Source organism: Zootoca vivipara, chromosome 1, assembly GCF_965207765.1.
Source record: "Zootoca vivipara chromosome 1, rZooViv2.hap1.1, whole genome shotgun sequence".
NCBI lineage: Eukaryota > Metazoa > Chordata > Lepidosauria > Squamata > Lacertidae > Zootoca > Zootoca vivipara.
Genome location: NC_142582.1, coordinates 20953438 through 20980558, shown reverse-complemented (window position 1 = coordinate 20980558; position 27121 = coordinate 20953438). Strand labels below are relative to the sequence as shown.

General features: G+C 43.4%; 1 protein-coding gene across 1 annotated transcript; it reads left to right on the top strand.

The window, feature by feature from the left end:
* Positions 1 to 678: 678 nt before the first annotated feature.
* Positions 679 to 25851, top strand: NFE2L2 (NFE2 like bZIP transcription factor 2). Its single transcript, XM_035134632.3, has 5 exons — positions 679 to 854; positions 20081 to 20350; positions 20924 to 21016; positions 21576 to 21773; positions 23960 to 25851. The coding sequence occupies exons 1-5, from the start codon at positions 834 to 836 to the stop codon at positions 25154 to 25156; spliced, it is 1779 nt and encodes a 592-aa protein (XP_034990523.1). The 5' UTR covers positions 679 to 833; the 3' UTR covers positions 25157 to 25851.
* The last annotated feature ends 1270 nt before the right edge of the window (positions 25852 to 27121 follow it).

The following is a 27121-nucleotide window of genomic DNA, read 5'->3' as shown; positions in this document are numbered from 1 at the left end:
AGATAATGGGACCCTTTATATGTCCAGCAGTCCTTTTGTCAACAACAAATTGTCGGTGTTTTTTGTGTTGAATATATGCTATATGGTAATTTATGGACCTAATCAATATATAAAGCCATTTGCACATGCAGAATGTAGGCACAGTATGTATAGAAATGAGCAAACCAGTGTGGTATTTTAGGGAGCAGGCTGGGCCCATTACATGCATCATAGGAGCCTACACACAACTGTTAATTCCTGCAAGAACACAAAACACTGTTGTAGTATGTAGGTTTTATTTGGTTTTTTTATCTTATATTTTGGAAATGTACATCCAGTTTTTTTCCTTTAAATTTTTTTGGGGGGCCCCAAGAGAGTGAGGCCCTAAACTATAGCTTGTTTAGCTTATATGCGTAAATCCGGCACTGGAGAGCAAGGAAGGACCCTTTCTCTCCTTGAAACCGGCCGGACTTGGGTTTGTTTTCCTCCCGCAGCGCCTGCTGAGTTTATCTCCCACCGGCGCGCCTGCCTGCCTGCCCGCCTACCTTCCCCCAAGCCTGGCTGCGCTCCACAGAGGAGAAGGGGCCGTCCTCTCCGCCCTCCTTCCTCCTGCTCCTCCCGGGTCCCGTGAGTGGCTCGGGAGAAGGCGGGGCGGAGCAGGGCAGGCGGCGGAGACTTTCCCGGCAACGCGGGGCGGGCAGAGAAGTGGACAGCGGGGAAGCGCGACGGAGCGGACGGCTGAGCCAGCAGAAGCTTCCCAGCGCGCCCGTCCGTCAGGGAAGAAGAAGCCGAGCGCTGCCCAACCCAGCCGCCCCGTGAGCCTGGCCCGGTGCGCCAGCCTCCTTCTCGGCACTATGGAGGTGGAGGCGCCGCAGGTGAGAGACCCGCAACACCCCCCCCCCCCGCACGCCTTCCTTGCAACGGCATCTGGCTGAGCAAGGAGAGGGTCCCTAAGGGGGAGCCCCTTCCCCACCGCAGGTTCCCAAGGGGCGTGGGAGGGGCGACCCAGGCCTCGTTGCGCGTTCTCCTCCTGTCGGCTTGGGGCGGGGCGAGGGTAGCAGGCGCCACCCACTTGCGAGGACGGCTGTCAGCTGCAGGCTTTCTTCGGCCCCGGCCCGCCCCGTCCTCCGTGACGCAACGTACACGAGCGCGCTGACTCACCGGCGGGCGCTGCCAGCCTCGACGGCGAGGCCGGGGCCGAGGCAGGGGCGGCTGCTTGCGGGCAGTCGGGTGCTTTTAAGTTGGAAAGACCCACGGGACTCACCCGGGGGCTTTGTTCCTTCTACCCCTGAGCCTGGAACCCGTCCAAAAATCAAAAACGAAACCTGGACCGCCCACCTGGGGCAGAGTGCAAATTTGTAAAAACAAAGGAGTGCTTATGGGCATGTGCAGAGTGCTGCTCTCGTCGCTGGTGTGTGCGTGCACCACGGGCCCTGTGAATTTGGGATTAGGAGACAGCGCACCTCGGATGGGTTCTGAAACTGCTTGAGTCCTGAAATCTTGGAACTTTTGGAGGCTTGGGCTAAAAGCTTTGATTCCTAAATTATTTGAAGGAGATCTATGGAGAAGAAGGAAGGAGAGGAGGAAACACTTGAGTTGACTGTAGGCCCCCCCCCCCACTCTGGTGTCCGTGATAATCTTGGTCCCCTTTATGTACCTATTATTACTATTTATTATTATTATTAAAATTTCTATACAGTACCTCCCTTCATCTGGTGATTCATCACAAGGTGATTTAAGGTATAAAACCCTCCAAAATAAATAACATAGTAAAATATGTTACTGCCCCCCCTCCAATTTAAAGCACCATGGATTATTTAATGAGCCAAAGGCCTGAGAGAAGAGGAATGTTTTTGCCTGGCGCCTAAAGATATATAATGAAGGTGCCAGGCGAGTTTCCCAGGGGCTAGCGTTCCACAAGCGGAGAGCCAATGCAGAAAAGGCCCGCCCTTGTGTTGCTGCCTTTTTGATCTCTCATGGAGGGGGCACATGAAGAAGGGCCTCCGATGCTGATCACAGGGTCCGGGTTTATTTACATGAGGGGAGGCGGTCCTTGACATACTGCAGTCCTGAGCCATTTCAATGTGGACTGTTGGTGATGGTATAACTAACTATAAGGATTTTTTCAATGTGGAAAGGGAATGTGTCAATTGTCACCTATGAATACAACTCACTGGTTTATTTTGCTGTGATGACATGGGTCTGGAAGGAGGCATGTGCTGTGGTGTTTTTGGATGTTTTCTGTTAAAACATGCCTTCCCATCTTGGGATTTGGTTCTTTGTGTGGTGTTTGGCCATAGTGTACCAGTATGTGCTCAAACATGAAGTGTGCGTTTCTGGTAGTTTCTAGGAACATGCTTAGACTTAACATCGTGCCACTAAAAAAGAAAGCTGTAAGCTGCTTTTCAGTGGCGAATTAACTTAGCAGCACAATCCTATGCTTGTTTACTCAAAAGTAAGCCTCACTATGTTCCAAGGGACTTGCACATTGGATATGGGATTGTAGCCCATACCAGAGTTAACAGTGCTAGTACTCAAAATAACCGTTAGCAATTGCTCTGGGCATTTATTTAACATACTTCAGTGCTACTTAACTGTTAAAATACCAAAATCCACTTACAACAAGTAAAACAAACAAACAATTTTGTGCGCAAACAAACACAAAAAAACAAGTTAAGTTTGGAATTGTAGAGTTGGAATGGGTCATCTAGAAACTTTTTCAAAAAAAACCCCCACAGCTTTTTGTAAAAGAAATTTTTAAACAGCAGAGTTCCATGCAAACAGCAATACAGTCACACACACACACACACACACACACACACACACAGTCCAGTAGCACCTTAGAGACCCAGCTAAGTTTGTTGTTGCTACAGTATAAGCTTTCGTGTGCATGCAGACTTCTTCAGATACACTGAAACAGAAGTCACCAGACCCTTATATATACTGTAGTGGGAAGGTGGGGTAGGGTTTTTCTCAGGAGGTTAGTAGGAGATGGGTGATTGACTCAATGGGTATGGTGTTGACCAGGCATCCCCAAACTTCGGCCCTCCAGATGTTTTGGACTACAATTCCCATCTTCCCTGACCACTGGTCCTGTTAGCTAGGGATCATGGGAGTTGTAGGTCAAAACATCTGGAGGGCCACAGTTTGGGGATGCCTGGTGTTGACGACCGTTAACGGCTGCAATTAGTCTTACAGGAAAAAACAAGTGATAGTATGCAGATGATTAGCATATGTAATGAGACAGGAATCCAATATCTCTATTAAGACCAGGTCTCTCTATAGTTTTCAGTTTAGTGATAAGTTGTAATCCAGCAACTTCTCTTTCAATACAGTCTAACAGCATAAACCAATAAAGTCTTAACAGCGTAAAGCCTTGGGGAATGAAAATGTCTTAATCTGCCATCGAAAGGAGGAAAGTGTTGGCGACTCTTTGCTCTAGGATGCACAAGTACCATCTCTGAAAAGCACCTCTCCCTAGTTAAAACCCACCACTTCACTTCTGCTGATAATAGATTCCTGGATGAAACCTCAGACTGGCTGCATATGCACCATAAATTCAAAGCACCCCCACTCCAATCATCACAGGAACTGTCGTTTACAGAACTACAATCCGTAGAGCCCCCAAGAAAATACCGTTCCCATGAATCGTTGGGGGGAAATGACGTACTTTTAAGTGTAATGGTGCGTATGCAACTTATGTGCGTTGTGCATTTGCCAAGCACTGCACCACACCCAAAATAGTAGTTTCTTGGGGTTTTTTACACACATTCAAAGCTGTCCCAAGTCTTGGAAATATATTTCTATTTTCGAGACTCTCCTGTTGACGGTAACAAAAGGAAAAGTGCATGCATACCTCTCCCTGGTTTCTATACACACAATGCATTATGTTATATAATTCTTCATTCATGAAGTGAAAGTTGTGGCAGGTTTGGACTTGTAGAATATCACTAGGCCTTGGGAGTAAGCCTCAATAAACTCAGTGGAACTGGCTTCTGAGTAGACATTGCACTGTGTTTTTTTCCCTAAGGCCACATCCGCACCATACATTTAAAAGCACTCTCGCACTACTTTTAACAGTCATGGATTCCGCCCAAAGCATCCTGGGAACTGTCAAGGGGGTTGACCTCATGGAGCTACAATTCCCATCACCCTCCACAAAAGACAGCTCCAGCGTTCTCCAGAGCGGTGCAAGGAAGCTTGAAATGTATGCTTACTGATGCAACTGTTTCCAGGAGCAGACGACTTCAGACTAACATCTGATGTTTGGGTAGCACCTCTTCTGTACCTTTCCAGACTGTATTTGCTTTTTAAAAAGGGGAGCAGGGAGGAAGCAACTGTCCTCTTGTTTCCCCAGGGTGGAAGCATGGTGCTGCGGTATGAAAGTGTTTTGCTGTGTGTGGACTCCTGAAGCTCAGGGCATGGTATATGTGTGGCTCTGGTTGATGTACCTTCGATTGGCACCGCAAGCAGGAGAGGGCGAAAGACGAGAGCGTTTTTTTAAAATAAAAAAATCCCTTGGCATCTCTCGACATCTCTTTCATAATCGCCCTCTTCCCCCGCCTTCTTCTGGTCTGTTCGGGCTCGGCCTTACCTGCGTTACATTTTACAGGACTGTTAATTATCTGCATATCTACAGGTGCAAAGGTTGCAACGCTTGTGTGGCTTTGGGGCACTGTACAGGCACAAATGGATCTATATCACCATCTAAGTATTTTTAAGGCATTTTGAAAGTCAGCGCTCCGGGCAGAATGGAGGGTATGGCATGCAGATATCACAACTACAAGAAAACAAGTGTCCTTTTGAGGTTTTGGAAAGCTCCAGAAGGGGGTCTGTGGCAAAGGGGTGTGAGGCTTTTTGTGGGCACCTCCAGCCTTTAATCTCCATTAAGTTCAAACTTAAATGTCTGTACTGTACTGTACTGTACTTGTTCTTGAGTGCCTCTTGCAAAAGAAAAAAGATTAAGGGCCAGTGTACATGATTCCCTGCTGAAGGGGGCCACTTCGGAAAAGGGGTTTCTGCGGTGGCTGCACCAAGCAAACAACTCGTCAGGCTACTTTGCTTTGAAGGCCCCCCCTCCCCCTTTGCAATTTTGCATGCCATTGCAACAAAAATATTGATGAAGGTTCAGGAGTCCTGTTCTCCTTCTGGTCGTTCTAGCTTTATCGAAATTAAATGAAATCTGTGTTCTCGTGCGTGTGTTTTATGTATGTAGTGTTTGCTACATCATCGTAGCCAACACAACCTTGTAAGCTTCGGATAACTACTACTGCACTAGTTTAACCTCGCAAAATCTGGTACTGTATTGGGCTGCTGGAGGCACAGTGCTGTTACAAGTGGTTTCAAAGGGAGATACATAACAGAGGTTCGGGAAGCATGAGAGCCTGCCAACTGCTGTGGAGGAGAGAAAGGGACAAGAACATTCAATATCTCTGAGATTCCGCTTTAAGCCTTACTATCGCAGGGTGATGTTGGGAAGGTTAGTTAGTACCGTACCTTGGCTCAGCACTCAAATCTGAAATGTTGTTTTAAGTCAGTGATGAGAGCTGCCACCTAATTAAAGTTGATTTAATTGATTAATCCTGGTTTTTCCTCTCTCAATCAGTGGGTGGGTAAAGCAAGAAGTATATTTTCTGTATTTTTTTTTAAGGTAATGCACTTGCTTAGTGTAGTAGGAAAGCATTTCCCCTATGAGAGCAGGGAGAAGGGCTCTTTGCAGATGGGAAGCAACCATCTTAAGATTTTGTAAAAGTTTATGTTTAAAAAATATTACTTTTAGTCAAAAAGAAAATAATTAAATCTGTTCCCTGATTATTTGGGGCGTGTCTGTATTTGAGTAAAAGTTCTGAAATTAAGGGAGCAATCGTATACAGTGGTGCCTCGCTAGACGAATTTAATTCGTTCCACGGGTCAATTCTTATAACGAAAAATTCGTCTAGCGAATCCCATAGGAATGCATTGAATTTTTTTTACAGTGGTACCTCTACTTACGAATAACTCTACTTACGAATGTTTCTACTTACAAACGGAACTCCGTCCGCCATCTTGGATGCGGTTTAGATAGGATTTTTTCTACTTACGAATGTTTAGATAGGGTTGCTTCGACTTACAATTTTTTTCTCCCAATGCATTCCTATGGGATTCAACTTACAATTTTTTTCGACTTACGAATGTGCGTTCGGAACGCATTAAATTCGTAAGTAGAGGTACCACTGTATACAGTGGTACCTCGGTTTATGAACACAATTGGTTCTGGAAGTCTGTTCATAAACTGAAGCGTTCATAAACTGAAGCGAACTTTCCCATTGAAAGTAATGGAAAGTGGATTAATCCGTTCCAGACGGTCCGCGGAGTAACCGTTCATAAACTGAAGCGAACTTTCCCATTGAAAGTAATGGAAAGTGGATTAATTCGTTCCAGACGGTCCGCGGAGTAACCGTTCATAAACTGAAGCGAACTTTCCCATTGAAAGTAATGGAAAGTGGATTAATCCGTTCCAGATGGGTCCGCGGAGTACTTAAACTGAAGCGTTCTTAAACTGAAACATGGGTGTAATTGGTTCCGGAAGTCTGTTCATAAACTGAAGCGTTCATAAACTGAAGCGAACTTTCCCATTAAAAGTAATGGAAAGTGGATTAATCCGTTCCAGATGGGTCCGCGGCGTTCATAAACCGAAAATTCATAAACCGAGGTTCCACTGTATATATTTTTTGCCCATAGGAACGCATTAATTGAATTTCAATGCATTCCTATGGGAAACCGTGATTCGCTAGACGAATTTTTCATAAAACGAATTTGTCTAGCAACCTCCGCTAGAAAAATCCTTTCATTAAGTAATGAACACCAATGTACCTATTTACCTGGGAGTAAGTCCCATTGAACTCACTGTGGCTTCCTCCTGAGTAGAAACAGAGGGTTGCTGTGTTAAAGTTGCAACCTTGTTTTGTTGGCGCAATAAGGAAAATGATTTCATCCTGAGGAACAAGTCACATTTACCGTACTTTATCTTACCCCTTCGGTTCCCGTCCCCAACACTCATAAGACAATCTGATACGTGGCCCAAAGCAAACATGGTAAGGCATGCCTAATTTCAAAACCAATCTAATTTTTTTCCTAAGCAGAAGTGCAGGTATTAGTGTTGGCCTGGAAACTACCGGTACTACTTTTTTTGGGGGGGGGGGCGTACAGAATCCAAAAGCAACTGTGGCATCATACGATTACTAATTTTGATCTAACTAAAAAATTCATAAAGAAATGAGCATTCTTTCAGCAAAACTCTTAATCAGGCTAGTAAAATATGGGGTGTGGGAAACAGATGTTGCAGGGTATGATTGAAAGCTCAAACCTTTGTTTGTAATAGTTTAAGGTGGTATATGGAGGAGGTGAAGACATTAAATTAGATCATTTGGTGCTCTGTGCAAAAAGAAGAAGTGTATTATTCCCCCCCACCCCGTTTCTAAGGCGCTTGTAGAAATGAAATACTTGAATAGATTTAGAAAAATTGTGTTCATCTTCATTACGGTTTTGACACCTGATCATATTGCAAATGTGAATAATTTGTTGGGTGTCTGCAGCATGGAACTACTTATCTGTGAAGGATACTGTCTGCATTCTCCTTTTGGCCTTAACAAAAGGTGGCAGTTGCCTGTCATAGTTTCCCTAAAAGGGCCCTTTCTGTTCTTTAGCGTGCAAACTTCAGTGCTCTAAAAGCCAGAAAGAAGTTGGAAGTTGTGCAATCATTTATTTCCCCTCAAGGCAGCTGCTTTGGTTATGGAATGAGACTTTTCTTGAAGTCAGGATCCACTGGGTACCAAGGACGGGTGTGTGTGTGTAACTGTTTAAACTTTACTTATTTCAAAAAATAAATAAATTGATTTTGCTGTTAATTTTTGCCTCTTCTAATAGTGTAACTGTAAATATTACCAGCAATTCTCATTGTAGGAAGTTTCTCCACCAAGACACAGAAATATATAGCTCTTTCAGCAACTTGTGCAAAGAGGAAATAAACTTATTTATTTTCCTTTTCTAAAAACAACAACAACATATTTTAAAATAATAACATAAAGCATTGCCGCTCACTCGTTAGGCATTTCCTATTTTGGATATTTCCCATATTGACCTTGTGGAAAAGTGTTTTTTTATATAGCATAAAGATTTCCATGGGGAACCTCTGTTACCAGGAGAATAGTATGAGGGTTATTTTGTGTTACTGCTTTGTATTTTTATGCTGTGAACCGCTTTGAGATCTTTGGATGAAGGGTGGTATACAAATTTAATAAATAAATTAAATAATATATATATATGATTACACACACACACACACACACACACACACACACACACACACACATGATTCAAACAAAGTTTGAAGTGTTGTAGCAGACAGAGCCAGATGAACTTCCCCAAAGCAATATGGGGCAGAGAATGATTTGGGATAAAGATGACCTGTTTTTCAGCCCATTTCCCATCTGTTCTCAATTGCCCCTCTTATCCCCTGGGTTCCAGACATGGGTTTGCAATGTTTGTAGTCCTGCAGGAGAACCAGGGGGAGAGATAAAGGTTAAAGCAGCCATTGCTGTTTCTCTTTTTGAAATCTCTTCCTCTCCATACTGCTTTGCCATAAAGAAAATGGCCATGCAATGTATATGCAGGACCTTAGTGATATACAGGCCTGAGCAACAGTCTGTTGGCACTGATTAGACATTAATCTTCTGTAGGCGTGTTTTGCACTTCAGCCAAAATGAAAAAGTAGACCACAGATTAACAGCCTAGTTAAACTTTGTTTTGGCCCCAGTTATTGCATTCCATCCAAAAGCAGCCTATTTCTTGAGTTTAGAAGGCCCTTTGAAAACTTGGAATGACTGCATAATAATTTTTCATTTTTGCACGAGAAAGTATACTGAAATGTTTGAATTGTAGTTAGGAGCACTAAAAGTGCAGCAAGATTAACAGTCTCTTGGAAACATTTTCTGTACTGTTTATGCAACTGACCGGTTTTTATAGCAGAGAATAATCAGGCAAGAGTTGCCTGCACGTAGAAAAAAATTGCTAACAGGACCTAGAAAGCCAGACTTTGGAGTCCAGATAGCCGAGAAAACAGAACTGCTCAGCTTAATAGTTTTATTACATGCTTATTTTAATAAGATAAGCAATTGAATTGGCTTATAAGAAAGAAAATAGAACCTTATGTAGTATTAGAGAAAAATCCATAATGTTATGTAATTTCACTCCGACACAGTTCATAGATTTAAGGCAATTGTAGTGTACTTCGATCCTTGAGTATACAGAGCCCCGATTACAGCATCTCAATTTTCTAAAATGGAAGAAAGTTTGAAAATGTGCTAAAAATCAAGCCAGAAACCCAAAGGATGCTTAGGCAACACCTGACGCAAATCACCACATTTGGACTATCATATCGCAGTCACTTCTGATATGGGTCTCGCCCCCCTCTTGTTTAGTTTAAATACAGACAGCTAATTCAAACACACTTTCCTTTGTTTCTGCAGATCTGCTTTGTTGACTGAAACCAGGGTTTCTCAGTGGAACAGGCTTGTTCCGTATGCTTGACATTGACAAGCTACATGGAGTTTGTGTGTGCAAATCCCTAGACAGGTATTTGCTGCTGGTCCAAATGAACCTGGGGTCTTGCAGGATTGCTGTCCCCAAATGTGACTGTTGTGGGAGAACCTTGTGCATTTTGGTACTTCTTCCTTACTAACACTTCTCGCAATAAATTGTTATATGGCAGAGCTTTCCAAACAGTGTGTCGCGACACTAGTGTGTTGGCTGCATTGTGTAGGTGTGTCACACGAACAGTCCCTGCTCTCCTCCCGGGGCCGGAAAGGGGTTAGTTTAACCTCTGGTTTGCTAGTAAAACTGAATTACTGTGTCGTGAAACGATGCATGTCTAAAAATTTGTCACAGACATGAAAAGTTTGGAACGCTCCGGTATATGGGAAGCTGCTGTCTGGACCCAGTCAGTAAATGTGGTTTTAAATACAGTTAAAGGCGAGATGATAGACCCCTTATTGCCTGTGAAGAAAACACTTCCTTTGATTTATTGCCTCTGGCCAGGCTAGCTCTGCAGGTTTCTGAAGCTCATTTTAAGGTGCGCAGGAAGGAAATGGGTCATATATAAGGGCGTGTGGAAGACCATGGCTTAACAGCAAATACTGGGGTTGTCTGTGCCAGTGACAGACATTGCAAACATCTGAAATGAGAACATTGGGTTGTATTCAGTGGGGGCCTTGCCTTTGTGTACGGTGGAGCACCCAACTTTCACCAAGCCCCCAATCTTTTGCAGTCCTCTGTACCAATGTTCTGCAACCTTGGGTCCCTCCGATGGACTACAACTCCCAAGTGTGTCCAAGGTTTGCGTTGGTCTCAAGCATGTCACGCTAAACTACAGTGTAGTGATACCGAAATGTGATTGATCCTAAGCTTGTCAGTGTTTAGCATTACACCCAAGTACAGTCAGTTTTAAATATCACACATATCATATACTACTTTTCGAAATGTAAACTGTATCACCATAAATAATTATTTCTAAATATTTTTCCACATCCTGGTGATGTTACAGTAACCCACAATGTATGTATCGCTGGTTGAATAGATGTACGCATGTAGACATTTGTTGAATTGTCCCACCTTTCCATTAGCATGCTCAAGTGTTTAAAGAAGTCATCGTTGCATCATACTGTTAAAGACAGTTTAATACAAAATTGTGGCGAATAGAAGAATTGCTGTGCAAAACAATTCTCCATTGCAGCTCGAGAGATTTGACCCCCCCCCCTTTTGCTAAAGGTCTTTCAGGGAAAGACCAACGGTGATGGAAAATGTAGGAGCAAGTTTTGGCTTTCCTGCTACAGCTGATGGTTGTCTTGAACAGCAGCAGCAGCAGCAGCAGCAATGATGATGGAAAAAAATAAGTGCTTCAAAAATTCTTTGTTTTTATAAAACACATGACAACTTGGAAAAATGCCAGTCGTTGGGTATTAAACTGATTCTCTTCTGATAAAATGTTTAGGTTTTCAAGCTTCCCATTCTGAATTGAGTGATAGCTTTTTAATGGAACACTTACACCAGGTTCAGTTAAAAATTTGCAGTTTGAAAAAGCTGGTGTTTTAGTGAGAAAGGCTCTTTCTTTCGTGAATGCTTTATGGAAGCATTCCCACCAGATGAAAATTATCTTCGCCACCTAGTTACAATTTTGTTTCATACCTCTTGAATTCTCAGAAAATACTTGAGATAAAACCATTGGAGCATGTGTCTTATGCTTTCTCCCCTTCTTGAAAATTGAAGCACTCAAAATTGCCGGGTAATCATACATAACTTCCAATTGAGAACACTGCACATATAATTTGTGATGAGGCCTATTGAGCACCACGAGCCAAAAGCCACTAAAGGAATATGATAGCGAGGGCCAAGCCAGCCATGTAAACTTGTTTTGAGGAATAAAATAACACGATCAAAATGACTTTTTATCGAGAAGCAAAGCTGCTGCAAGTAGCTCAACCCTTCCTCATCCTTGTAGTTTTGAGCTTTTACTCACAACTGATGCAAGATTGGGTGGGAAGGTTTGCAGATCAGTCTCTTTAATCGTAGGGTGCGCTTAGAGAGAGGCGAGGACCGTGTAAGGTAAACCGGAATACTTGCATACATTTATAGGTTCTTTGCATGCATGGACACTTCCTACTCCCACAATGTTTATATGTGAATGCTGGGATACTTCCATTTTTTGCATATAAACAGAATGTTAGATATGCACGGACTCACTGATTTTAAGCTCGAGGGCGTCAGTTTGCAACCAAAAATATGCCGTTTCCTAGCAGATGTAGCAAAATAGTGTTCAAGTGCAGCGGAATGAAATCTGCAGGCAACTATTCAAAAATTTGTTTATTATAAGGAAAGTGGGTCACGTGGAATTTAAAACATTCGGGAGGGGGGAGGGGGGAGGGAACGGTATTCAATCTGGTGAAAAGCAAACTTCATCCCACAATGGTATAAAAGCATATATTCTTCAGTTACCCCTTTTCCCTGAAGCCTTTTGCTTGGATGGTTTCGAAATGGCTGCATGGGCAGATGCCTCTGGGTTCTGGCTAGCAAGGTGAGAAAGAATTAGAAAGAGAACAAGGGGGAAAGAAGCTATTGGCTTTACTCTTAAATAAAAGTGAGGCATAATGGCCGTCCAAATCATGGGTAGTGACAGCAACACTTACTGCCAGAACCATACAGCTCATCCAGTGCCACTAAAACAAGACGACCTGTTTATAATTTATTATTTTAAAGTGAGGAACCCTTCTGACTTGGCTCAGTTACCTTCTTTCTGAGGTAAAAGGTGTGATCGGCTTTTGAGGCTGTTTTAAGACACATGATTCTGAGGGAATTCTTCCACTCACCTCAAGATCTTACATGCCTTCCTTCATAGGCATGAGATAAAGATGCTTGCTTCATTTTTGTTCTAAATTTGAAGGAGCTGCTTCTGCCCCACTTCGGTCAGTGGGGTTTCATTAGGGTCACAATTCAGTAGTAGAGCATCACTATTATTAAGATAAACTCGTTTGAGCCAGAGAGTTGGTGGCACTCAGTTTGAAAAACCCTGTTTTCCTTTTACCCCCAAATTTCATTATACACTTTCCTGTAAATATCTTTTATAATTAATTTATTTTTAAGGCCTCCTGGCAGGGATTTAAAACATATTTGGACCACAGAATGCTTTTGTTATATACACCTAATATAAAATTCTAAATCTGGGGCCCTTGCCTTGCTCCTTTTGTTTACCCTGATGCAAATATGTTTGCTAAAGCGCAATAAGAGTTAATAGCCAAACTTTACAACGCACACGGAGAGTTTCACATAAAATCTATAACTGACTACCCAGATGGCAAATGCTGATATGTAAACCTAAAACATGAAATTTTCCGTTGGGGTCCAGATGGCTGCTTAATGTGAATTGTTTAACATTTATGTTTATCTTATTAAAACTGCCTTTTATAAGTCCAGACTAAGCTTAGCAATGTGGCTCGGAACAGGCTCTGGAAAAGCATATCAGTAAATGAGTAAAAACACCAAATGCCATTCAGCATTTGATTTCAAAAAAGAGAGGGGTTCATGCCTAAGCCCGCTGGGAAGCCATATCATTAGCCTAGGTAGCGCTGATCTTGTAAGCGTGAGTGTGAGGGGAGAGGTAGCGATTACTCAGTGGTGAGGCAAAGGCACTCTGTGCATGCCATGGGGCAATTTTATTTCTTGCTGTTTCAAAGATTCCTGGGTGGTGCCGAGAACAGCTTCCAAGCCTGAGCACTCAGACAAACTAACCCCTGATACTAGCATAAATGCCTGCGTTTCCTACCTGTACCTGAACGGACCTTATACAGTGGTACCTTGGTTTTCAAGCGTCTCGGAAGCCCAACGCCGAAAACCCGGAAGTAAATGCTTGCGTTTTCGAACGCGTCTCGGAAGTCGAGCGGCTTCCGCTGCGTGTTTTTCAATTTTCTCCATTGAATTGAGGCTTCCGTAGTGAGTTTTCGGTTCTCGAATGTTTCGGAACTCAGACGGTCTTCCGGAACAGATTGCGTTCGAGAACTGAGGTTCCACTGTAGTTGTTATAAGCACATTAATACCTGTGCTCTGAGAAATAAACACCTGAGCCCACCTGTGAGGGACAGGGGATACCGAGAGGTCCCTCCCATCTTAAGGTCCAGCCCATCCCCAAGCGCTGGGGAGAGCAGGGAGAGCTCTGCCTCCAGCGGAGAATCAGGAGGAAGTGGTGTCCGAGGCTCAGGCAAGGTTGCGGAGCCACTGACCCAGGTGGGACAGGAAGGGGGGAGCCCGGGGGGAAGGCCAATCCCCCCGACTCCGGAATTGCGCAAAAAACGTCGGGGGAAGAGGCTGGGTCTCCCCAAGCTTCTTTGCTGGAAGAAAACGCGCCAACCTCCATTCGGAGGTACTGACACCTGACCGAAAGCATGTATATAGATCGCTCTGAGCACTGTAAATAATCAGCACTTAATAAAAGTCTAAAAGGACTATGCTGCGAGGAGTCGTTACTCTAGAGTAGCCGCATCAGCGTCTCTGACACCACCATTTCCCAGTCCTGCACAGGCCATTATGGAGACTCAGGGTGGTATAATAGTTAGACCAGGCACCCCCAAACTCAGCCCTCCAGATGTGTTGGGACTACAATTCCCATCACCCCGACCACTGGTCCTGTTAGCTAGGGATGGTGGGAGTTGTAGTCCCAAAACATCTGGAGGGCTGAGTTTGGGGATGCCTGAGTTAGACCAACGTTTCCCAGACTTTGGTCTCCAGTTGTTTTTTTGGACTACAGTACCCACCATCCCCGACCACTGGTCTTGCTAGCTAGGGATGATGGGAGTTGTAGTCCAAAAACTGCTGGGAACCCAAGTTTGGGAAACACTGAGTTAGACCGTTGGATTGCAGTTGTGAGCACTCAAATCCCCAGTCAGTCATCAAGTTCACTGGGAAACCTTAGGCCAGCCTTTATCTCTAAACCTACCTCAACATGGTTGTTTTAAGTACAAAAGAAGAAAAGGACCACGGGGTGGTATCCAACTGAATAACTATGTTAGCAAACTGATTTCTGCATTCACAATGGGACTCCCCACATAAATAAATAAATAAATAAATAATTATTTATACCCTGCCCATCTGGCTGGGCTTCCCCAGCCACCCTGGGCGGCTTCCAACAAAAGATTAAAAACACATTTAAACATCAGTCATTAAAAACTTCCCTAAACAGGGCTGCCTTCAGATGTCTTCTAAACGTCAAATAGTTGTGCTTCCCCTAAGCTTTTGGTGCAGGATAAAAATGTAAAATAGTAATACTTATTAATCAAGCCTGCTGAGACTATAGTTAAACTACTTAATATCCAAATTATTGTTCAAGGGTTTAGTTGAAAACCCTTCTTGTCCAAAACACATGCTTTCACAGGTGTTGAAAGCCTAGTCCTTTTCCTTGGGCATTCCCCTTTCTTGGATCTGCCCAAACAGCTATTTCCTCTGACATAATGTGGGAACTTGCACAACAAAAAAAAGAGAACAAAAGTCTTCTTATGGAGCAAGTCACATGACAGACCATTGCGTTGTTCTTTATCAGCAGTAAATTCTTCTGAAGGATGTGGTTAGCAAGACATGTGTTATGTGTTATGTACTGTTTATTAATCTTGTGTAGAATTAGCAACACATTCAGCCTCATTTTGATATTCATCTGAACTTGGCAGTCAATGCAAGCATTTACAGGAACCGTAAGAAATATTTATGAACATAAATTTGTAGAAATCAATCTAATTGGAACGTAGCCTTACCTTAAATACTTTTTTATGGGGGGTGGGGTGGGGGTGGAAGCTTTATTTAAAATTAATGAAACAGAGCGCCTGCAAATTATCATATTAAGAAGATTCCAGTTAATGAAAAAGTCATTGCATCATAAAATCAGAATTGTCGAGTTGGAAGGGACCCTGAGAGTCACTTAGTCCAACTCCCTGCCATGTAATGTAATGTAATGTAATGTAATGTAATGTAAGATATAAAGCATTTAAAAGGGAGTTGCTCTCATCTCATTTTGCATAGATTTGGCTTATTCCTCCGCCCTCCCAACTACTCTGAACAGCCTGTGCAATAACTTTCATGCCAACAGGTCCCAAGTTTCAAAAGCAGCTGTCGTCGTGGCTACGGCTTTTAAGCCACAGTGCTTCTCGAATGCCATTTTCTGTACAATTGTTTTCTATTCATTTCTACTGTCGCAGCCAGGGCTGTCTTTAGCAGATGCGTCGCTGGGGTGCAAATATCCGCCCAGCGCCCCCAAATTACCACGGATAGTGTTGGGGTGGCCATAGCTGCGCACTGCCAGCCATCCGGAGGGGCACAACTCTCTCCCAAGCCGCCTCAGGAGGAGAACGATCCTTGCAGAGGCAAGCTGCACGCCAGCCTTATAGTTGGCGGGGCACAAGTGTGCGTGCAGGGAAAGGGGAGGCCGCTGGCAAAGCCCCGCAGCTCCCCCACTTGCTGGGAAAGACGGCTCTGGTCACAGCTGAAAGCAAACTTGGGAAAGACATGTAGTCATCTGACATGCTGAGGACTGCAGAGAAGCACTTGATCTTTGCTTCTCGCTTTGGCAGAGGCAGCAGCCCAGTCAATGGCACTCTGAAAACGATGAGCAACTTAGAAACGGAATCTAAAATCCAGATCCTGCCATTTTTATCCAGAACATATTGCAAATGCTCAGAGATGAAGGAGACATTTCAAATCTGCCATGAGAGAAGAGGGTGAGCAGCTGGTAAACTACTGGCCTTTAATGAAGCCCTGCCATATTGCAGCATTCTCCCTTATTGCCAGACTTAATTAGTTCGTTCTACCATGGCAGTCTGGAGGGACCAAACCCTTACTGTGGACAGCCATAATAACTCTTTCAGCTTCTCTTCGTTTTTACCCCTTTCCTAGTGAAATTTGGCATCTCCTTGGAAGAGGTTTGAAATATACTTTAATTAGAAAGATAGACGTTAGAGGGAAAGCCTGGAATTTGGTGAATATAGCCATGGGCATGCAGGAACATCGCAATCACCTTGTTGGAGCAGATCAATGGCCCATCTGGTCCAGAATTCCGTTTCCTGTAGTATCTGTCCAAATGCAGGACAGGAAAGCAATAACCCTTCCCTGTTTGTCCCCAGCATATGGTATCCAAAGGAATGCTGCCTCTGCATCTAGCTATTGTGGCTGTAGCCATCGTAAGCCAGCATTCATTGCCATATTGTGCAACGGTCAATTGCAGAAGTTCATGCTGTGTTGTCCACAAGTCTTTCCTTTTGTGTCTCGAACCTAGTGGGGCTCCTGCTTTTCCTTGGGCAACCCTGAATTCTCTTCTTACTCGTGAGAAACTTATCACCACCTAATTTCTTCATGTGAATCCCAGTCCAGATGTTATTTAGCGAATACATTATCTGAAAACTTCAGTGGGTCAGGTCCAGACTTGCCCTTCTGCAGATGTGTTTTTGTTTGTTTGTGAAATGGACCAACATGCCGTGGAGGTGATTTTTGCCAATTCCCCCTGCAGCCCCCAGTGCTACCTCCTGTGTTCTGCAACACGGTTCGCTGACTTTCTGGAACAGCTGTTTTTTTAAGGCAGGGGGTGAACAGCAGAATTGCAGGGGGAATAAGTTAAAATTGCTTATTTCTTCCCCCCCACTCCATTGTTGTCTTGTGCCTACAACATGGACTTTGTGTTTGAAGCTTTAACTGCTAGTACGGGGAGCAATATATTAATGCAGTTAGTGCTTTGATCCTGCTGGTCTTATGCACGTCAGGATAATTTTATGGCTTTTATGACAAGGTAATTTGCCCTAAGCTCACCCTTACACCCTGTTTAAATGTTCTCCAAATCATACAAGAAAAGTAAGTTGTGTTGGGCCATTCACAAATGGGGAAAATTCACAGTTTAACAAAGACTTTTGTTAGGGTCAATGGGACCCAGGTGGCGCTGTGGGTTAAACCACAGAGTCTAGGGCTTGCTGATCAGAAGGTCAGCGGTTCGAATCCCTGCAACGGGGTGAGCTCCCGTTGATCAGTCCCTGCTCCTGCCAACCTAGCAGTTCGAAAGCACGTCAAAGTGCAAGTAGATAAATAGGAACCGCTCCGGCGGGAAGGTAAACGGCGCTCCGTGCGCTGCTCTGGTTCACCAGAAGCAGCTTTGTCATGCTGGCCACATGACCCGGAAGCTGTCTGCGGACAAACGCCGGCTCCCTCGGCCTATAGAGCGAGATGAGCGCCGCAACCCCAGAGTCGGACACGACTGGACCTGATGGTCAGGGGCCCCTTTACCTTTGTTAGGGTCAACCAGTGTTACAGAATAGGGAGTAAGCTTCACTGGACGGGGGATTAAGCAATAAGAGTAGAACACTACACTGCAGGGCTGTCATGCACTACTGCCTTTGCCCACCATGCAGTACGGAGGTAAAAGCAGTGAATAACAATGCAGGTTCGTTGTTTCTTAATCTCAACTTCAGCCCAGCTTTCAAGCTGCAACAGGGGTTCTAATTCACCCAGACAACATTGCAGAGTTGTATCCCACTCAGAACTTGATCCGCAGTATGAAAACTGCAAAGCTGCTGCTTGCCAGCCATAACCCCTTGCAACTTGCAGCATGGGGATAATGACTCGTCAGTGAAATTCTAGAGCAGGCACCCCCAAACTGCGGCCCTCCAGATGTTTTGGCCTACAACTCCCATGATCCCTAGCTAACAGGACCAGTGGTCAGGGATGGTGGGAATTGTAGTCCAAAATATCTGGAGGGCCGAAGTTTGGGGATGCCTGCTCCTAGAGCATGGGTAGGCAAACCAAGGCTCGGGGGCTGGATCTGACCCAATCGCCTTCTCAATCCGGCCCGCAGACGGTCCGGGAATCAGTGTTTTTTTACATGAGCAGAATGTGTCCTTTTATTTAAAATGCATCTCTGGGTTATTTGTGGGGCATAGGAATTTATTCATCTCCCCCCCCCCCACTCGCACTGTGTTTAGGACCAGATGAAAGAATATTTCCGTCAGCAAAATTCCAAAGTTCTAAAAACTATTTTATTGGTTCTGTCAGACAAAATCAATAGGTGCAGCAGATGGCAAACGGCACACCTTCATGTTGTTGTGCAGTGGGTTAAATACATTTTCCGAACTCAGCAAAACTTGGCCCCTCTCCACCCCCTTGCAGCATTTCCTCAGCCAATCAGAAAGGTGCCTGCCCCCCCCCAAATAGTCTGGCCTCCCACAAGGTCTAAGGGACAGTGGACCAGCCCCCTGCTGAAAAAGTTTGCTGACCCCTGTTCTAGAGAGCCACTTGCCAGTCAGCATGGCCATTACTGAGCTAGATGGACCAAATGGTATGATATAAAGGATCTTCCCGTTTTCCTTTTTTTAAAAACCTGTTAAGGCCAAGGGTGTTTCCAGATTGTTGTTATTTCTGGGTGGGTTTCAGTCGCTTACCGACCAATTCAGCTTGTGCCACTATAGTTGATTAAGAGGTCTTGTGCAATGAACATGCGTTCCCAAAAGACCAGACTTTTGCAGGACCACGCACTGGAATGTGCTTTGATGCAAGGAGATGAGCGCCGCAACCCATAGTCGTTTTTGACTGGACTTAACTGTCCAGGGGTCCTTTACCTTTTTACCTTTACCGTCTAGGTTCCCAACAAATAAGGACAAATGCTCATTTAAATAGCCGATGTTGTCTAACACCCCCCCCTACGAACAAATTCCCTGATTAAAGCTCAATAAACAGATCCCTCTGGAAGCGCTCCAAAAATATCAGGTTTCAAAGACAGCTTTCTCATTGCAATTTTGAATGAATAGCAGCTATATCAGAATGAAGGTTTTTTTTGGGGGGGGGACGTGACACATTAAGGTGTTTACATTTTATTAAAAGCATTCTGTAATATTCGTCTGTAATAGAATCCTGTAATCGCGCTTTGGAAACTGTCACTGCTAATTAATGCATGCCACTGGTCCATTACTTCAAATTTGTAATGCATATTTACAACGCAGGCAACCTGGGTTTCACTTATAAGGAAGTCCCATTAGGTTTAATGGAACAATCGCTAGTGCTTACAGCCATGAAGTTGCTACTGTGCATGTTTACTCACAAATAAATCCTACTGTTGTGGTGACTGCTACATTAATCTGAAGCTAGTGCTCAGGACCGAAACTCTATTATGAAGCCACGAAGTCACATCTTAACCTTTTTTGGGGAGGCGGCGGGGCGGGGAGTAAGTCAAATATATCATGAATTTTGTACCATCATGCAATGGAGAATACCCAGAGTGTAGTTTACAGTCCTTTGATTCCATTTAAAGCAGTTTCCCAAACTTGGGTTTCTCCAGCTGTCTTTGGACTACAGTTCCTGCCATCCCTTACCACTGGTCCTGCTAGCTAGGGATGATGGGAGTTGTAGTCCAAAAACAGCTGGGAGACCCAAGATTGGAAAACCCTGATTTAAATCAACTTAGATGAGACAGCACCTGTTTTGAAAACTATGTAAAGAAAAAAAGTTTGAAGATCCAATATTATTATCCATACTGGGTTGTTGTTTTTTACACATACAGGATATGAATCTGATCGACATTCTCTGGAGGCAAGATATAGATCTCGGAGCAAGGCGTGAAGTTTTTGATTTTAGCCAAAGACGGAAGGAATATGAGTATGAAAAACAGAAGAAGCTTGAGAGGGAGAGACAAGAGCAGCTTCAGAAAGAGCAAGAAAAAGCCTTCCTAGACCAGCTGCAGCTGGATGAGGAAACAGGAGAATTTGTTCCTATTCAGCCTGCTCAAGCCATTGAATCAGGAAATGCCATCACATCCAATAATTATTCACAGGTAAAAAAAAAAAAACCTCCCCAACTTTTTGTCATGTGATCTACATTTTGGGTACCACCCCCTTTCCTAAAGAATGTTACTGCAAGTCTCCAGAGCAAACTATCTGAACAGCAGGGGATTGATACAATTTGTGAGACTATGGTTATATACAAACTTATTCAGGAAGTAAGGAATCGCATTGTTTTTTATCCTAGTGCTACGGTTTCCATTTATTGCTCCATGGGTTCTCTTGAAACTTCTGATGAAATTCCAGAAAGTACAGATGCCTATATATTTTCTGTTTACTATCTATCCAATATAGAACTTGTATAGCCAGTCTTTCAATACTTAATGAGATTTTTCTTAGTGTCCTTTATTCTAATTCTCCCGCAAGCACACCCAGGAGATATTAATGATTGCAACCAGAAAGTTTGTTTCTTTAGTGATCTTGTTGCATTGTGGTGTGCTTTTTTGTGCCTTTTTTATTTCAAAATAAAACTCCATGGAGAGATATCTCCCAATATATAAAGGAACAGGTTGCCTGAACTTAGTAGAAGTATTACATATTTGCTATTTTTTAACTTCAATCTACAGAGCGTTCATATCTCCAAACAAGATGCAGATGACCTGTTCTTTGATGACTGTATGCAGCTTTTGGCAGAGACTTTCTTGTTTGCTGATGACCAGGTAAATCTTGCAAGTCTGTTTTTAATCTGGCCTCTCCTTTACAACAATTAAAATTCCTTTCTGTCTCTTTATCGGGGGGCCGGGATAGCTCAGTTGGTGGAGCATGAGACTCTTAATCTCAGGTCGTGGGTTCAGCCCCCACCCTGGGCAAAAAGGTTCCTGCATTGCAGGGGGTTGGGGCTAGGTGATCCTTGAGGGAGTTTCAAACTCTACAATTTTGTGATCCTGTGATTGCAGTGTCCTGCTTAATGGCATGCATTATGCAGCAAACACATTTGAATGTACAGATTGTCCTACCAACATATTGCTTTCTCTAGTTCCATCCCTGGCACCTCCAGGTTGGCCTAGGCAAATCTCTAGTCTGAAACCTTGGAAAGCGGCTGCAAGCCAGTGTAAACAATACTGAGCTAGATGGACAAGGACAGGACTTGCTATAAAGCAGCTGCCTATGTCCCTACTACGAAATACCTCTTTCATTGCCACAAGCCAACCTAAGAGCCAGCGGGTTTCAAGCATAACTGACCAAAAAATAAATAAAATCTGTTGCCTGGTATTCCAGGTTCCCTCTGCTGAATTTCTGCCAGCAGCACCTTCTGAGATGGACAGCAACCAGGTCTTTGTTGAATCTGATCGGATGATCCCACTTGACCCGTCTCTCCTTCAGTCTACCATTCCAGAGTCGACAACGGCAGATGCTGAGACCGCACAAGATATAGAACAAGTTTGGGAAGAATTGCTGTCTATTCCAGAGCTGCAGGTAACAGCAGTCAGCGCTTGAACGAATGACTAAATAATCAAATTTATTATTACTATTAAATAACACTTCAAATAAGTAGCCAGATACTGGGGGCAAATATTTATACTAAAAAAAGGCACATCAAAAGTTTTGACATTTTTGCCCTTGGACGGTGGGTCCTCCTGTCGTCTTGCAACTACTGTGTATTTACAAAATTAAATTTTGGGTTTATGAGGATGAAGGTAGCAGCTTGAAAGGTTGTTACGTTTACTCACCCACCAGTATTTTTTAGAAGAACATGAAAAGCAAAAGGTTTGCCCGTATCGGCAGTTTCCTTTTCAATCCAAACCTTTGCATGCTTTTTATTCAAAAGCAACGCCTGCTCTGCTCAAGAAGTTTGTGTTGAGTTTCTAACCTTCAATACAAATCGTAATCTTGAGTCTCAGGGCTGGCACTGGACTTGGGGTGGGGTCTTTTCTCGGTATATCCCCAACCCAACCAACCAGGATCAAGTAGTGGTTCTGGCAGGCCTCCGAAACATGCTTCTGTGGGGCTGCACTACTTTTTTGAATTGTGCTTAGGCTTGACTGATCCATTCTAGCAGGCCACCATCTTGTGTTACCTAAAATGCAATGCCCTGGCCAATAGATCTAAATTTTATAGCTCACGGGCTGGGGCCCCTCATTTTGTGTAACCAAGATGGTGGGCAGCCGCTGCCTGATGGAAAACTGGTGACTGATTAAAAGCAGCACTACTGCCCATTGCTGAAAAGCACCTGGGAGCCTGGCAGGGAGAAGGGTGAACAGTGGCGTGGCTGGGTCTTCAAAGCACCTGACTTAGTTGACGGGAGGCGCTGAGCCTAGTGAGTTCATGTAAATTTAGCTCCACTGAGCTTGGGGCTTACTATCCCCTAGTAAGGCTTGCTTTACTGGTTTTCCTAGGGTCTGTACAGCAAGGAGGGGAATAGCGTTTGTTTTGCACTTCCAAGAAGCTGAACAGAAACCCCAGTTCACTATGTAGCACTTTTCTCTACGGAACATTCAATTTGCACAATGAATGGAGTGATTAGCGTTTCTGCCAAGGTATTGCCTCTTTAGATAAGCAGCTGAAGACTTCTCTGAAGCCCTTTCTCAGCTTTATCCAGCCCATGAAATGTTAAGACAGTAGACATGGAAGAGAAAGCATGCAGCTTTTTAAAAAAAACATTGTCGAGTGAGTACAGTGGTACCTCGGTTTAAGAACTTAATTTGTTCTGGAGGTCCTTTCTTAACCTGAAACTGTTCTTCACCTGAGACACTTTAGCTAATGGGGGCTCCTGATGCCACCGTGCCGCCAGAGCATGATTTCTGTTCTCATCCTGAAGCAAAGTTCTTAACCCGAGGTACTACTTCTGGGTTAGCAGAGTCTGTAACCTGAAGTGTTTGCAACCCGAGGTACCACTGTACTCCAAAGCAACAGTGACTTCCACAACTATCAAGGAAATTAAAGCAACTTTTTTAAAGGTGGGGGTAGGAATGTAAACGGGAAGATGCAAATTCCTAATACAGAAATGTTTACTTGAGGGAAGATTGCCTCCAATAACTTATTTAAATACAGTGGTACCTCGACTTACGAAGACGATCTGTTCCACAGCCGTCTTCGTAAGTTGAGGTTTTCGGATGTTGAAGTGCCGCCACAGCGCACGCGCGATTTCGCACTTCTGCGCATGCACAGAACACGCGCACGGCGAAAGGACTTCCGGGGGTTGTCGACTTTGGAAGTCGGAACCTTTGAAAGTCAAAGGGTTCGGATGTCGAGGTATGACTGTATATGGCAGGCATCTTTTTAGAATGCAACTTCGGTATAGTGAAAGGCAACAGGTGACTGAAAAAGCAAAATGCTGCAAGCTATAGTTTCCAACGTCTCAGATGCCCCTCCCTTTCCCCTTATCCCAATTATTCACATCACAGAAGTTTACACAGGCTAAAAGGGAGTGTTTGCAGTTGCGTGCATTTCTCCCAATTCCTGCTTTGTATGGCCAGTTCTTCTGGCCCCGTCGGATATACAGAAGCAATAGAAAAAAGGGACAACAGCCAAATGTATCACCTCTAAAGCACAAGAAATGCATTGACTGGATAGCTTGCTAGGTGCACAATGTTAACTGTCACACGGTAAAACTTCATCCTGTATATATCATTGCTGAACTTCTCTCTCCTATTTCCTTATAGTGCCTTAACATTCAGAATAATAACCTGGTTGAAGTAACCCCAAATGCATGCTTGGAAAATGCATCAGCAGAGGCTGATATGAACTTTAGCTTTTATGATTCATTACCTGATATGGAGAAAGAAGTTGCTAACTGCAGTCCAGAGTACCTGAGCCCTCTGGAATCTTCCTTTTCCAGCATGCTACTGCCAGAAGATCTTAGCCAAAACACCACATCATGCACAAGCACTGATTTTCCTGAGGATTTCTACTCTTCCTTCGTTGGTGTGAATATGAACACGTCTCCCCCACCACCAAATTTTGTGGACCAGGCAATTGCTGGATTTTTAAACGAACCTATCGATCTTTCAGAGTTTGCTCAGTGCAAAGCTTTTAACCGTGACCTTTCAGGAAATGCCCCAGAACGCAACGATTCTGATTCTGGCATTTCGCTGAATGCGAGTCCCAGCACAACATCTCCCACTCATTCTGTTGGGTCATCTTCCATCTCTAGAGATACAGGATTTGGATACAGCGATTCTGAAATGGAAGAGATGGATAGTGCTCCTGGAAGCGTGCCACAGAGCAATGCTAAAATGCATTCATTTCAGTTCTATGCTCCGCTGTCTCCGTCGCCAGGACAGTGCGTCTCAAATCCTGAATCGCAGCTCACAAGTATACCCAAAAAAGAATTGCCTGAAAACCCTGGTCATGCTGAAGCTCCGTTTGTGAAGGACAAGTCCTCCAGCCAACTTGATGCTCATTTCAGCAGAGATGAGCTTAGGGCAAAAGCTCTGTGTATCCCTTTCCCCATTGAAAAAATAATCAATCTCCCTGTGGATGACTTCAATGAAATGATGTCCAAGGAGCAGTTCAGTGAGGCACAGCTTACTCTGATTCGTGACATACGAAGGCGAGGCAAGAACAAAGTGGCTGCTCAGAACTGCCGCAAAAGGAAACTGGAAAACATAACCGAGCTGGAGCACGACTTAGGTTATCTCAAGGATGAGAAAGAGAAGCTCCTCAAAGAGAAAGCAGAAAACGACAAGAGCTTGCGACTGCTGAAAAAGCAGCTGAGCACCCTGTACGTTGAGGTCTTCCGTATGCTTCGGGATGAAGATGGCAAGCCTTATTCACTTAATGATTACTCACTGCAGCAAACAAGAGATGGCACCATCTTTCTTATTCCTAAGAGCAAGAAGCCAGAGACTAAAATATGAAGATCAGGGAGACTAATGTTCTCTCAACAACTATTTTTTCAATTTGTATTTTCTACTCCTAGGACTTCCTAGGATGCAAAATATTTCTCCCCCCCCCAAAGTGACTTTACACAAATGTCTCTTTAGCGTTAACTATATGAATACACTTAAAATCGGTGTAAGGCAAATGTATGCACAATGGGTAGTAATTTTATAAGATACTAGTTCTTTTTTTTTATATAGCAGCAACTCGGCTAGTTCCTGTTCTAGTGTAAATATTTCAAAATTTCTTATTTATATACTGTTCCTATAATTTGTTTTACCTAACTGTATATCAAGGGTGATTTAAGACTTTTAATCCTAATTACTTACAAGACCAATCTTGTTTTCATAAACATTGTTTGATATGATATGAATGGAATGTTTGCAGTTCCTTGAAAATTTTTACGCTTTGCTTTAATATAAGAGATTGAATGTAGTGTTAGTAAACACACATACTAAAGGAGTATTGTAGGGCTCAGCCCAGCCAAAATAACTGGAGGCTCATTACAAGAATTAAAACTGTTCTTTCATTGAAATGAATGGAGCATCAATATGCTTAATTTGGGGCTGGATTGTGTCCTTAAAGCTGAAATTTTGCTTTGCATACAAATGTATGCTCTAAGTAATAATTTTTAGATTTTGTACATTAAAAAATAAACTGCATATACTCTTGGCCTAGATTGTTTCATTAGAATGTGGCCTTACCACAAGGGTTTCAACTTGGGCCAATATACCTGTAGAGCAGGGGTGGCCAACTCCTGAGAATCTACTTTCAGAATTAAAATCTGGCAATGATCTACCCCCTGAACTGGGGGGGTTCAGTTGTTGAACTTTTTTTAGGGAGAAAAGCCCCGTTTTGTGGGGGTTCAGGTCAAAGTTGCTGAGGTTTTTTTAGAGAGATCTACCATGCCATTGCAGGGAATCTTACCAGTAGATCGCAATCAACCTGTTGGACATCCCTACTGGAAAGCTAATGGGTGAGACATCCAACATGTCTCACCGTGCAACAATTTTTTACTTAGTGTAATGTTTCACTCTTAATCTCAAAAGACGTGAGTTTGGCCATGATGGGTAATATCCCTACACTGAAAGTTGGACTCAATGACTCTGTTAGAGGTCACTCATTATGTTATGGAGTACAGGATACAGCTTTTATTTTTATTAGTGCAGCAGCTCAAACTAGCACTGGAAATGGCAGTAGTTAATTAATCTCACCCGAAATAATATTCCTTACCTAATATTATTACCTGTAGTTTGATACTGTATTAGAATAAAAAACACAAACTGAAGACCAAAGTAGTTTCGAAGAAGCCAAATTAAGTACACATAGGGTGACTTTATAAGCTTTCAAACTTCAAATTACAGCTATAGCTACTTATGATTATTATTATTTAAATGCAAGCAATGGTGTACTTCAGTTTCATGGATTTCAAGCACCCTTTTAAACCTTTAAAAGTAGTGCTGTAATTTCTTTAGCTTTACGGCCATTTTGTATGCAGGAACCTGTTACTAATTAGAAAACAGTATGTATATAACATTAGTTATGAAGGCTGTTCATAGTATTGCCTACTCATCCTACACAAAGTCTTTCCCGGCTGCTACACACATTTTTGCAGGTGAAAGCATGAGTGACACAAATGCATGTCATTCGTATTATTAAAAACATGCAATATTGTATTCCAGAACATCTCCAACTACACAATACACGTAGGTCTGTCGACAGCAACCCTATCAGGACACTGCCTTGCTGAGCCCTGAATTCCCCTTTTATAATGTGAAAAAATATTTGATAAAATTTTGTCAGGTTATTTTTTTTTCTCTTTCAAAGGCTGAGATTTATTTACAGTTAAATCAGGCTAGCCAAATCTGCTGTAAAACCAGGGGTGTGTTGTCCATACAACTAAAGGAAGGTTACCCACATTCACTTGAGTAATTCAAAACTCT

What these genes read in the sequence shown, in the direction of transcription:
- NFE2L2 (XM_035134632.3), top strand. Translation starts at nt 834, where the DNA reads ATGGAGGTGGAGGCGCCGCAG. An exon ending in TGGAGGTGGAGGCGCCGCAG is followed by an intron (nt 855 to 20,080) that starts GTGAGAGACCCG and finishes TTACACATACAG; the next exon opens with GATATGAATCTGATCGACAT. An exon ending in TCTTGTTTGCTGATGACCAG is followed by an intron (nt 21,017 to 21,575) that starts GTAAATCTTGCA and finishes CTGGTATTCCAG; the next exon opens with GTTCCCTCTGCTGAATTTCT.